At 47.3% G+C, this 14,054-nt stretch overlaps 1 protein-coding gene across 12 annotated transcripts in view; it reads right to left on the reverse strand.

Annotated features, from left to right (window-relative positions):
- The window catches only part of PTPRT (protein tyrosine phosphatase receptor type T), a 690,852-nt gene that overhangs the window by 219,410 nt on the left and 457,388 nt on the right, over positions 1-14,054 (reverse strand). For all 12 annotated transcript variants that reach the window (XM_090286424.1, XM_090286422.1, XM_090286420.1 and 9 more), the window contains exon 10: positions 13,360-13,462. In XM_090286424.1, coding sequence (XP_090142550.1) covers positions 13,360-13,462 — 103 coding nt within the window. The remainder of the gene's footprint in view (positions 1-13,359; positions 13,463-14,054) is intronic.

Consider the following 14,054-nt stretch of genomic DNA (forward strand, 5'->3'; position numbering starts at 1 on the left):
TATATCAGGAAGCTGGAAGGGAGGTACTGGATGATTTAAGACAACCAAATTCTCATCTATAATAGCAGGAAGTAAATAGATAATGTCTGTAATCAATAACTTTAAAATAGCACATTATGTAGTGACATTTCCAATTCCCAGAAGAAATGGCAAAGAATTAAAATGCAGTTGCCCCTGGGGCACAGGACTGGGGGAGTTGAAGAAGGTGAAGCGAGGAATGATTTGACTACTTGATTTCTCAACTCTGTGCACTGGTTACTTTGAGATTTTTTAATTAAAGAATGAAAAGGTTAACGTATACGAATTAGCTGTCAGTGCTTGGCATATAAGAGAAGGCACTCAATACATTTTAGCTCCATTTTATTCATTTCAGTAATTCCACTCCTGGGGATTTTTTCCTGTTTAAAGATACAATACCCAAGGAAAAACATGAATAAATATGTTTATTGCTGGGTTATTCATAACAACAAATAACTGGAAATGACCCAAATTTGCACCATATGGGAATGGTTAAGAATTATGCAAAAACTTGATGAAATGCTATAAACCAAGAACATAAGTTTATTGTTTCAGATGGCTGTGAATTGGCTATACCCTACCACACACACACGGTCTCTGATGTGTTCAGACTAGGAAATAGGACCCTGAGAAAACCAAGGTGTCTGAACGGAGGAGATGCAGATATACAGAGTCTTAGGGCAACTTCCCCTGGCCCCCTGAGTCCCTAATGGGGGACTCGTGGATGCTTGGGTCACTATGCAAGGGGATGCTTCTTTTTTTTTGGAGCTGTGGTCTTCATACTTAGAATTCACATCACTGTTTAGGAGAATATAAACTAATGGTCTATGCCATTAATAGCAATTATTTGAGATATTAGGAGCCCCCTCCCTCATTCTCACCTGGAAGGCATTCTCAGCAGTGGCTCAGCTTCCAGTTCTACAATGCTTAGAAAATCCATTTGCCAGCAAAGATATGGATAAAAACTATATGACAGCAATAAAAGAAATGTACAAGCTGACGTGTTTGAGTCTCCATCAGAACCCACAGACAAGACCAACAGCTCTCAAAGGCGATGTGAGCTGGGCAAGTAGCTTTGGGTGTCTATCACCCACTTCTTAGACTCAGGCTTCTCAACCTCTCCCTGCACCAGGATCTCCTAGAGGCCTTGTCAAAACACAGGTTGCCAGGCCCCACCCAGAGTTCCTGACTCTGGAGGTCAGCGGCTGGGGCCTGAGCATTTTGCACTTCTAAAAAGTCTCAGGTAATACTGCAGGTTCAGGACCAAACTTTGAAAACCACTGTGTCACGGGCACAAAACTTACCAAAACTAACTGGGATAAAAGTTGAGGCTTTGAAGAGGGAAGAGAAAAAGGCAGAAGAAAAGTTTTCGAAGGGTTGCCCATCTGTCCTTTGTCCCAATGTCCACTAGGTGGAACCTTGGTTTGGCATCTGTACCAACACCTCCTGCCCGAGCTCCCTTCCCCGGATGGGTTATCCCATTGAACCAAGCTCTCTGGTTAACATCCTGAACTGAAAGATAACAACCTTATCCCATCTTCCTGCAACCTACGTGCTGATGCAAGAGGCCACCTTTGTAGGTTCCAAGAAATTATGCATTCATTACGGAGGAAATTAACACCTCAAAGCAAACTATAATTAGGAATTCTTCAATTCCGTTTATGCTTTTTCAATTAGGCTCTCTATAATTTTAATCATGGGAGCATTAACATGTTTCTGTAATTTATATACCTGTGGTATAATTAAGCCTGGGAAACACACTGCTCTAAACCTGAGTGGCAGTGACTGTTTCCTGTCACACTTGCGGTCCCACGGATCCCTGATGGAGAGATGGTGCTGCTTTCGAAGGAGCCATTTGTGAGTGGCTGAGGCCAATGAGAGGGCCCCTGGCTTTGGAAATGTGAAGGCTGTTGCAGACCGTGTGATGCCTTTGAACATCTGGCTCAAGTGCAGAATCTGCATCCCAAAGCTGCAACTCCTATTGTGATTTTCAAAACATTCCCACCATTGGAAACTGCTTTAGACAACTATTCTTGGAAACTAATTTCAATTAAGCAGGAACAGGGTGTCCTTGCAGGGGAGACATTATCTGGGAGCAGATGGCTTTGAAGTGAAGAAACCGAACAATAGGCTGAAACTTAGCCTGGATTGGGACCAAACTCCTTTTTTCCCACATTGACTCCTCTTCCCACTTACTCTAATTCTGCTCCTTTCTCACAATCTCTGCTCTGCCTTGTAGCTGCAAAGCAGGCCCTGAATCCTATGTGCAAGGTAGTTCTCTTGGGATTCTGAGCAGTTCTGCAAATTCAAGGAATTCAGAGACACGCTGAAAGTTTTTGTGCTTATTCAGACTGAACCTCTGAACTTTCTGAAGGTTAAAAACCTTCATTTTTTCCTCTTCCTGCTCTACCCACAATAGCAAATTCAAATTTGCTGACTACAATAAAAGGAAAAAGAACATAATCAAAACTGGCCTGGGGGGACAATGCATACAGATTCCAACCCAGCTGAGTGACGTGCCCACATAGCTGTGGCGTTTTGGCACTCAATATATTTTGTCTGATCTAAGAAAATATGGAACTTTTTATAGCGTGAAAGTTGGAAGTGGATTTGTTTCTCCCAGGCTGCTCTAGCCTTCCACAAAAGAATACAGATTCATTTGGATCCTGATGCTCAGTCTCCCCAAACATCCACCTTCTCCCTAAGCCCCGTATCTGCATAGAAGTGATGTCAACATGCAACCACACAACACGGGTTATTTCAGATGCAAGTCACTGTCATCATCATAAGAAAACAGGGGCGTGCTTTCAGTCCCCACAGGAACAGAGATAGAGAAACAGGCTGGCGGAGATCCTAGCTCAGCTCGTAGGAGTTAAAACTGATTATCCTCCCGCTGAAACATACACCAAAAAAAGACGTATCAAAAGCTGTAAAACTAACAGGGGCAGCCTGACAATAAAATGCAAAACATTTGCTTCCCCATGTCAGGGGAACAAGCAAATAGTGGCACTATGGAAGAAAACACTTGGTCCCCTGGACAGTCCCTGAGGCCACCTGCACACTAAGCCAGTTAATGCTTACACCGTAGTCCCAGACCAGCAGGGTCACCATCATCTGGGCGCTTGTTCCAAATGCAGGTTCTCAGGCCCAGTCCCTTGATCCCCGGGGATGGGAAGGAAGCCACGTTATTCCCTAGCTCTCCAAGTGATTCTGAGGTTCACTGAAGTTTGAAAAGTCCGGTTAAGCCACTCCCCAGACTTTATCCCCAGTGAGGGTGGTGCAGTGGATTCTGGGAAGTCTAATGCAGAGGTCAGCGTCTGAGCAGCAGGTCAGCCCAGCCACAGGTCCCTCCCTGGCTTTGAGGACTTACCTTTTATGCCTGTGTCTAAGCTTCCATTATACTTCTTAGTTCTCATTGCAGGATTCCCAGCTTTTTACCTGTGGCCTCAAAAGCCTGCACTAATAGTCTCTTTGAAGCCAAATGTAGGGCTTGACCTCTTTTCACCAGCCCTCCTACGGTCTAGAGCCGTACAATAAAATAAAATCTTCTGGGACGGCGGAAACGCTGTTCACTGTAGTTGCCACTGGCCACGCATGGCTATTGAGTACTTGAAATGTGGGCAGTACAACGAATGAACTGAAGTTTTAATTTAATTCAATTTTCGTTAACTTAAATGCAAATGTCCACGTAGCTCTGGCTACAGTATTGGACAGTATAGGTCTAAAGTCTTGCCCTTGAATACTTCCTGTGTTACTAGGTTGCTACCTCTTGCCCTGCCCATAAATACTTATTTTTAATATTTATAATCTTTATAAATTGCTTAGTGAGCCTACAACCAAGTAGAAATATACTTAGGAGAAAAAAAAAAAGATGGGTTATACTGTGAAAGTGGGTTAAGCACCCATTTCTTCTGCCTAGTGGCAGAGACTTTAAAGTTTAAGTTGTTCTTTTCCTACTAAAAAGCCAAGGCTTTCAGGATCACCTCTCTCAATGCTGCCAAAAGGAGGCAACCCCCTGAGCGGCCGCAGGCAGCTCGAGCCAGCATTGTGCAGAATGTTCTCTGGATGAGAGCAAACCTCCTTGGATTCTAACATGGCACAGATCCATGCACTAGCTCAGAAGAACATCAATAGATCAGGCTACAGAAATGCACTTGATGGAGGCCGACTTGAAAGTCTGACCTTTGAGGGGTTGCAAGCACAGAGACAGAATCATCCGTTATCAGCTGGGCAAGATCTGAGCAAAGCAGAGATGCCAACTGTCACAGGGCCGGGAACAGTGTGAGAAGTGAAAGTCAGCACAAGGAAGTTGGAGAAAAGGTGAGACCCAGGAGAAGGCATCTTGCGGAGTCACCATTGCTCCTGCAAAGACCTCAGAGGCCATTTGCCATGTCACACTGTCTCCTAGTATTCAGGCCGTCACACCTCCTGTCCTCCGAGCTGGAGCGGCAGCCTCTGTGTGTCATGCTTCAAGCAGTTCCCCGGGGTGAGAGGATTAGCATAATGAGAACTCATCTTAGACTGTCCTTCCAGCCATAGCCAGGCCTCTGTCTTCCTTGAAATACTTGGCTTCAGTGACCTTCACCTTGAATCCATTACCATCCACCTACCATCATCACCAACACGGTGACACCCAGAGCCATGTTATCCCAGAGCAGGGTCCCACTACTGAAGCCTTACCTTTGATCATCTTACTCTCTGATACCACTTCCTGTCTTTGCAGCCTCTCCCAGACTTGTATCTTCTACAAGAGAGTCTTTAATAGCACGGAGGTTGTCTGGCCCTCAATGTCTCCGTTATCTGCACATCTACCTTCACGGGCTTTTTAAACCAAGCCTGGCCTATATGGTCCATTTTCAAGCACTTTTGTTGACCTCATCGTCTTTGTTTTCCTACGGTCCTATATCCACTTGTCTGCCTCTCCTCTACTGTAAGACCTGCTCAGAGTTCTTAGAGAAAAGTACACGGCAAAACGCTGACCATTTTTCTTTTTTAAAACCGTTCCTCCTTTGGCTTTCATATTTTAAGTCTGGCTTGTTTTCTACCTCTCCGGCCAGGCCCTTTCTGTCTGCTTGGTTCCTTGGAGATTCGTGGAGCTCTGTCTTATTCCTCATTTCACCTTGTATACACTCTCCCTGGATAAGGTCACTTACTCCTCCCAGGCTTCAGTCCCCGACTGTGAGTCCCGACTAAACCCCCTGCTCGATGCCTCCGCAGCACCCCAGTCGTGTGGAATTGAAACAGTCCCGTGGGAGGAGGTGAACATGACGGCCACTCTCTGCTTTCCCTCATGCCAGTAATAGTCTCATCTCCATCCTTCCAGATGGCAGACGGTCCAAAATAGAATGTTCTTTCCTTCCTCGTGTTCCAGCAACTGCTCCTGCGCCTTTTAAAATATCCTTCCTGGAACACCTGTTTTTCTTTCTTGGTTTGAGCCTATGAAATGTGATCCAGAATCTTTAACTCCAGAGCCAGTGCTTGGTAAGCTGGGTTGTTTGGGGCGCTGATCAAAGAGGACCTGTAATGCAAGCAGGATGCGCAGAAGTGGATGCAAACCCACCTAAATTATTTGGGTGTCACTGTTCTTTCCTTCTGTTTTCCTGGATGGTATTTCTGATTGTAGCTCTGTGTCACCCTCACCAGACTGTCCCTGTCTCCTTGGCTAACCCCACTGGTGGTACTTACATGTCCCATTAATCATAGTTTCATGTTCCCTTAGTCACCATATCTACACCATAAAGTAGTACCCTAGGAAATAGCCCTACAGCAACATTTATCCCATTATTCCTTATTTCTGGTTGTTTCTTCTTGTATCTGGCTCCTCTTCTTTTCCAACCTGGTGTAACGAAGTCCCAGCATGCTTTTAGGCTTGGCTCCAAGTGGTATGACTCGCAGAGCTAAGTCTTCTTGCAATTTATGTGGGAGTGCCTCTTGTCCAACCCCCCACCCCAAAGTGGGATGCAATACACTCCTCCACTTCAGGCCCAGTGTTGGCCCAGAGAGCTGGGAACTAAATAAAACCAGTGGGGTTTAGAAGAAGTGTCTAAATGTAATCTCAGTTTCTCAACTCGGCCCACATGGACAGGGACTCATATATTCCTCAGGCTTCCCGGTGTTGATAAGTCCTCTAGATTTTCATTTCCCCGTCCTAACTGGACACCTTCATAGGCTGGTATCTGAGAATCAGAGGGTAATGATGCCAGCTTGGCTCCTGCAGCTACACCGACCAGCAAAACACTTCTGGGGTTGTTTCATGTGCTCTCCCTCTGGGCTTCACAGCTATTAAAGGAATCCTGAAGGAAATTTGGCAACTGTTTCCTTGTCTTCCCAATAATGTTTCTGATTTCTTTAAAACGCATCTGGACTGTATCTAATCATTGCATACTTCAGAATTTATAGTGTTAACCAGCCGCACCTGTCAAATGCAAATGGCTTGTGCATTCTCACTAGGGAGTGATGAGAGCTTGCAATGACCTAAGAAGCCACTTGCCATGTAACACTGCCTTCTGGTACTCAGTCCATCATACCCCTTTGCCCCCAGGCTGGAGGGGCACCCTCTGCGTGCCAAGCCTCAAGAAGGACATGAAAGCAGTCCACATGTCCTAACTGACTTGGAGAAGGTCTCTCAGAGGTCCCCAGTGCTTACCGGAACCAAACATCAGGTCCTAGCCTGTCCTTGTCCAGTTGGTTCCTAACTCATGTGGTTCCTGGACCATCTTCACCATCATTGGCTTCTCCTGGACACAGGGTCCTTCTGCACCCTTCCCTCCCTCAGTGCCCTTGGCTCCGAGAATAGCACCATTATCCACCCCAGTAACCAATCCGAAGCCTAGGAGTCACCCCGGACAACGGCTTTTCCTTTACACCCACCACTGCCCCCACAGAGAAGCCATCACCAGGGCTTGCCCATTTTACCTCCTCCGAGGTTGACCTCCACTACCACAGCTGCTCTGACCTGGCTCACCTTCATGTCTCACCCGGACAACTGTAACTGGCTCCCAGCTGGTCTCTCTGAACCACTCTTGTCCTCTCTGACTGGTTCTCCACACCAAAGCCAGAAAGCCCTGCCCCTTTTCAAAAAGTAACATGGATCATTTTGTTCACTTGCTTAAAACTCTGTTTTATCTTTTCCTCCTCATTGCTCTTAGAATACAACTCCTGACTCTGATGATGACAAAGCCTGTGTCATTGGCTCTCTCATCCAATCTGGTCCTGTGCCCCTCTCCCAGCATCTTCTCCCTGCTCCTCCTGTCCTACTGGCCTACTTTCAGCTTCTCTAACTTCATCTCGGGACCCCCTAGTCTGCATCCGACTCTCCTCTTCTACGGAAGAGTGAGTGAGACATTGAAGGAAGAAAAACCAATAAAGTCTGCACTGTCAAGCTGGCTCACATGTGGGACACAGGGGCTCAGTTCTAAGGGGGATGTGTGAGGAACTGTATAGGATGCCTGGGCTCCCATCACCCACTCGCTGAAGCGTGCCCCTGGGGGTTAAATCGTTTGTGTTTCTGGCCTGCCAGCTCAGACTAAACAAGATCCACAGGGCTTTGGAGAAAGAACTGAGGCAAAGCAGGAAAACTGCGAGAATCTGCCAGCTGCAGGGGGAGCTGTCCAGCACAGCTGCTGCTGAAATCGGAGGGGAGATGGCGAGGTGACAGGGACCCAATAAGAAGTGGCTGCAACTAACAAGCCTGACATTCGTGTCTGTGGCATTGTTTGTACAGAGCCATCTCTGCCATTAGGATTTCAGCTGCACGTGGCCTGTTTCACTTATTTCTGGATCTTCGGTGCTCAGCAGCGTCTGGCACATGGCTGTTTGCTTAAATTCAAATGAGATATTTACTGACTTAATTAGTTAATGAATTATAAACACTGAACAAGTGAACAGATAGACCTGACTCATCTCCTAGGACCTGGTCTCACCTCTCCTGCTTGGTTTGACTCTGCCTACCCACTCTGGTCCCGGTATTTATAAGACTTCAGTTAAGGGAGCTCATATGGCTCCCCTTGCCACATCCTGAGAGGGCTTTGGATCTGTTCTGCTTCGATTTCACATCTTAAAGGTGCATCTCCTTCAACCTGAGGGCACTTCTGACCTCAGGTTGCTGGTCCTTCAGCAATTGAGATACGCAGGCCCTGTCTGCTGGATCGGGTGTTTGTGAAAGGTGCTAAATCTGGGGATCCGTTTGTAAGGTAAGATCATTTTGAGGATTTGGGGACACCCTTGGAGATAGCTGCACATTCCCTGGCATGTCATATGCTTGTCAGCACCTTGAATGGAACAGAGCTTCCATGGTGTTAGAGGAAACCCAGCAAACAGACTTCAGCTTATAGCAGGGCTTGGAGAGGATTCCATCCCACAGCAACTCGTGCAGGCAGCCGGTCCCGTCCCAACAGCTCAGCCAAGCCGGGGAGCAAGTTGGACAACTGCCAGCTGTACTTCACACACTTCAGCTTATTTGACTTTCAAAACAATTTGTGGCCTGGGTATTCCCACTTTAGCAACAAGCAGCCTGAAGCTCAGAGAAATTAAGTAACTGGCCCAAGGGTACCCAGTAAGTCAATTGCATAAGGTTGGGTCTGATTCCAGGAGCGTTTGCTGTTCCAAGGTACCGAGCTGGGGAGTCAGTTGTGGCAGGAAGAGCATAAGAGGTCAAAGGTCTGAGTCAGGAGCCACACAAGGGAGGGGGGTGGTCTCAGGCTGGTAGAAATTAAAATGCAAGTCCCTGACAGACGAGTGGCCAGGACAGCGTGGGAGCCACGGAGGAGCTGATACATTCTGCAGAAGAATGGGAAGTAGTCCTGCATGTGCCTACCAAATGTTCACCATTGCTATCAGGACAAAGTCCAAACCCCAAGTGAAGACCTTTTCTACCTGGCCCCTGCTTGCTTCTTTGCGTCTCTCCTCCTCTCCCTGCCACTGCCCACTGTGGGTCCCCAGACACACTGTGCACCTTCTCTGCCTTGCCTCCTGCATATGCTACTTCCTCCTGGGTCACGCCTTCCCTTCATCGCTAAGCAGACGCCCCCTCCTCCAAGAAGCTCTCCCTGCACCAATCTACCAATGAATGCCTCTGCAACTGAACTCTCATAGGAACCATAACACAATGAAATGCTCAGGAAGGAATGAGGAAGAAAGCACACAGGGCTCTTGAGTAAAACCTGGGAAGGGGGCAAAGTGAAAGAAATAAAACCAGAAACAGGTTAGGGCCAGATTCTGATGGGCCTTAGATTCCATGCTAAGAAGCTTGAATGTAAATGCAGTGGGAAGCCAGTGACCCATTTTAGGATTTTAAGCAGGAAAGTTAACTTGTTCCAGTGCGTGCCTCTAAGGGACTACTCTAGCATCTTGGTGGGAGATGGATAAAGAAGAGAAACTTATGCCAGGCAAACCAGCCAGCCACCCTGGGAGGTTAGAAGGGGGGTGGGGGAAGAAGGGCAGAGGAGAGAAGACAGAGCTAATCCCAAAGGTGAGACTGACTGAGCAAACGGTCCCGCTGCCTGATTGGATGAGCAGAGAGAGTAGGGGGAGGAAGGGGCATCTCTAAGGAAGCCAGCTGGCGCTCCAGAGGAAGGTCTGCTACAGAATCCAGAGTCTGCCCCGAGCCTTACTTCAGGGACTGTGTTATGGGTGATTAATTTATGGCCAAGGTACTTTCTTATGAAGGTTACTCCAGATACATCAGCATGACGGGCGGGGTGTGGAGCAAGAAGGCTCAGCGTGTTTAAGTCAGAGCTGAATATTAGATTCTAGTCACTATTTGATTGATCTTTTAAGCAATTCTGGGATTCTGTCACTTAAAAACCAATAAATCTTTGAAGGCCTGGGGAAAGCAATGCAAAAGCAATAAATCTCTATTGTGGAGCATTAGAAATATAGGCCAAGCAGCCAACGTGGTTTGGCTGGAGAGAGGAGGGTGCGGGAGCCCCACGCGGCAATCTTCCCTTCCTTCCCTCCTTGCTCCTGGCATGCTCGGTTCTACCAGGAGTCAGACCCACTGGGCTTCAAAGGGGTAGCAAGTGGCGGAGCAGGGGCTGGAGTTGGGCTGAGCCGGGGCCAGAGCACTGCTGGCAGAAGGAGGAGAGACAGCCCACCTGGGCAAGGCCTGAAGGCTGGGGCTTCGCTATGCATCTGTTTGAAGACAGGCAGATGCTCCCCTCAGAGAGAGACATGCTGAGTTCACAAGTTACAGGCTAGGCCCCCACGACCCAGAGATGAAGGACCCCTGAGAAGACCGCTCGCTTCCCCCTCACTTCCTAGTTGATGGAGGTTTGTTCCACAGCATCCCTACCAAAAGGTGATCTAGTCATCACTTGATAGCCTAGGCACGGGAAACTTGCCACCTTCTGGGGGAGCAAGGAACTCAAGGGCAGGAAGTAAGGTCTGTGTCCTAGCTGTACATGTAAAGCTTGGTGATCTTGGACCAATCATTTACCGTCTTAGAATTCAGCTTCCTCCTCTGTAATGGAGATGGTATTTCCCAGCCAGCTTACTCACTGGGTAAATGGCAATCAGACGATACAAGGGAACGAAAGGGCCTATCAGCTAGGAAATACCGTTCCAGGCATCCTTGGTCCGATGCATCCAGTGAGCTCTTTGTGTCTGATAGTCAGAGACTTTGCTGTTTTCTCAATGCTCCCACTTCCCCCAACCTACAGGCTCCACACTGGCTACCGGTACTCATTTCTCCAGCCAGTCTACTCCTCCTCTTAACCAATACAGTCACTGTCCTTACTGGCCTCATGTTATCTTGTTGGGTCAGTTTCATGATCTCATTTGCTTACCTGTGTAATGCCCCACCCCCCAGCCCCATTCACAGGCAGTTACTGGATGATAAACCCGAAGAGGACAGTTGTGTGCCTATCTTGTTCCCTGCCATATGCTGCTTATCTCCTGTTCCTGGGACATAGCAAATGCTCAATAAATATTTGTTGATTGACCATCTGGTCAACCATCTCCCTTACGGGTATCCTAGTGCCCTAAGTTCAAGGTGAAAAAGAGTTAAGGCAACTGAAATCTATTGTGATATTGCAATTGCTGTCATTGAAAGTTGTCCTCAAAGTCTTGCAAAGTGGCATTGGTTATCCTCTTATCTGTCTTGGCAAATGCCCAAGCAATAATCTGAAAATAATTCTAGAAATGAAGTATACCCAACCCTCCCTGATCCAGAGGCTTGGGAAGAAAAGCAGCCAGACGTTTCTAGATACCAAGCAGTGTCCCTTTGAGAAGTGGCATTTATTTTAATTTTTTCCCATGGAAATGTCACCAAAATATATCATGCACAACTTTCTCCTAGGAAGGTGGTGTTGTAGAGTGGAATGAGTGTTGGCTTCGGGTCAGCTGCACTGGGTGTAAATTCTGCCTGCACTACCTGCTTGTCCTGTGGTCTGAATCGACTCACTCAGTGTCTGTTCACCTCAGTTTCTACAGCTGCAAAGTGGGGAGACGATGTTGTGAGGATACAGAGAGTTCAGAGAGACAGGCACACAGCAAGTCCTCGCCCATTAGATGAAAGCTAGCAGCTTCCTTTTACTGGAAGACACGGACCCTAATGCTACATTTTGGGGGTGAGCTGTGAAAGGGAGGAAGGCCTGGGTGGCCAAAACGAACATGTGACTGGGCACCTGGAGGCCCTTCGGCTTTCCTACCGATTGTCTGTGTGCATGTGGGGATTCTTGAGCCTCAGTTTCTTCATCTGAAAACAAGGATAATAACATCTCAGCACACAGGCTGAATGAAAGGACAATGTTGAATGAAAGTAACAGGAATAAAAAGCAAGTAACTCAACAACTATTTCATGTGAGAGACACCACGTGCTTTGGCTCATCCCGGCCAGGACGACCTGGAACAACCTATGTGTAGAATACAAGGCATACGTTCGGGTGCTACACACGTACTATACAAACCTCTTGCAAGGTCTGAAGATTCAGCTGACTTAGAACAGGATATTGCTCAAAGTCCACGGAATTGAGAGGAACTTCCGAATTGCTGGCAATTGATTCTATCTGCTGCAAGGCCTATCATTTCTGGGTAGAGTGGGGTCCAGGTTGGAAAACAGACAACTAGGCCATCTCAAAAGCCTCCTTCCTGGCTGGTCTTCCAGTCTCCAGTATCTAAAAGTGACACCTCATGTGACCATCCAGGGGTTCCCCATGGTCCTACAAACAAGCTCGAGCATCTCAGACATGGCGCCCATCATCACCCCACCACCCCTGCCTTAACCTTTATGCTAAAGTGAACTTAACCAGTCCTGGTTGCTCCCAGGACAGCCGGCTGCTTCTCTCCTCCGTGCCTTTGCTCAGGCTGGACCCTCTTACTGCTTTGACAAAAATCTTATCCACCATTAAGATCTAGCTCAGTGTCACCTCCGCTGGGAATTCTTTCCTCTGAACTCTCATAACAGCCTATGCATATCTCCATAGGCATACACTGTATTATAATTATATTTTCATGTTTCTGTCTCCCCAACTAGAGTTTGGCTTTCTTTAGACCACGAGTTATTCACGGCGAGTTCACTACTGTATCCTAGCAGTTAAATAGTCCTTGGCACAGAGTGGTGCTCAATAAATAGTTGTTGAATGAATATATAAATGAATGATTTTTATCCCCTGTGCCCCTTCCCATTCTGAGCATCTAAGGTACCCAATGCATGCTTGTTGAACTGGATTGAGCCAGTCTGAAAGCTGTTTCATCCAACACTGCTTGATTTCAAGGGACTGTCATCCTTTGACCGCTGAGCAAACTGGCAGTCAACACAGGAGCTGCTGTCCTGGTGCAAAGCGTAGCTGGTTTTAAAGAGATGCCCAGCTTCCTGATAGCCATGAGCCATGACCTTGCACTGGGACAGCTTAGTTACTGAGATGCTTTCATTGCCTGAACCATAAGTATGCTCCTGAGCTCTAGCAGCTTCTTGTGAAAATCAGCAACACAGCTTTAGCTACAAGTCCTTCTGTGGGGCTCCAGCACATGAAGGCCTTACCCTAGACCAGCACAGAGGTCTGCCCCATTTACAATCTCTGAGCAGGTGTGTTTCAGAATTTAGTGTGTCTGTCCATTTGTCTGTTCATATCAGTCAGAAATGGAAAGGAAACTGTTCCCAGGCTTCCAATCTACTAAATAAATTTACCATAGATGAGTTCTAGAAAGTTCTCTCCCAGCCTTCCTCTGGTCCTTATCAGCACGCTCCCTCTGAAGCAGTTCCAATACCCCATCACGCAGAGAGAGGCTCCTGGGCTTGGGCTGCTGACCCTCTCCCTCCAGGAGGCTCCTGGCCGGCCCAGCCCATTGATGGGGACTGGATCCAATGGGAGGTGTGCATGCTTGGTGACAAAGCCTCCTCACCTGACAGGGGCTCCGCGGGACTGAGCAGGCTTCAGCATCACTGTGATGGTCGTGTCCGTTTCGTTCAGCGGGGTGTCTGTGTCGTATTCGGGCATCGATGGAGCTGGGAAGAGAAAACAGAGCATGGAGCTCAGCAGAGGTCCCACACCCTGCTCACCACCTCCCCTTGGTGCCGCCCCTAAGAACACGCAGGATGACTGGAGGAGGACGTTCAGGAAAGGCTTGGACGAGAGTCACACAGCCTGCCTGAGGGCTCCTTCAAGGTGCAGAAGAGTCTGGGAAGGGTGGAAGTGACGTGGCCAGTAACCCTCAGGAACCAAAACGTCCCACACCGAATCAACAGAAAAATGCAGGAAAAATAAGTCCTTAATAAAGATGCGAATGCAGTCCACATCGCCAAGCACATTTAAAATGCACATTTCAGCAGCGATGAAGTCATTCTTATCTTATTTCTCATGAGACCCTCCCTCTCTCATCTCCAGCCAATAAGAGTGCCACTGAATCTAATCCCTTGGGAAGGTGATTTAGCCATTTGGATTAAGAGCTATTAAAATCCACATCCCTTTTAATTCAGTATTTTAATTTCTGTAATTTAATCCCAAAGTTATAATCCAAACCAATGAATTAAAATTTATTCTGTAATTGTTTACTGAAGTGTTATTTTATAAAATCATGGAAGTGCTAAATATATCCAA

The sequence above is a fragment of the Furipterus horrens genome, unplaced genomic scaffold (assembly GCF_987537825.1).
Source record: "Furipterus horrens unplaced genomic scaffold, mFurHor1.1.pri manual_scaffold_8, whole genome shotgun sequence".
In the NCBI taxonomy this organism is placed as follows: Eukaryota; Metazoa; Chordata; class Mammalia; order Chiroptera; family Furipteridae; genus Furipterus; species Furipterus horrens.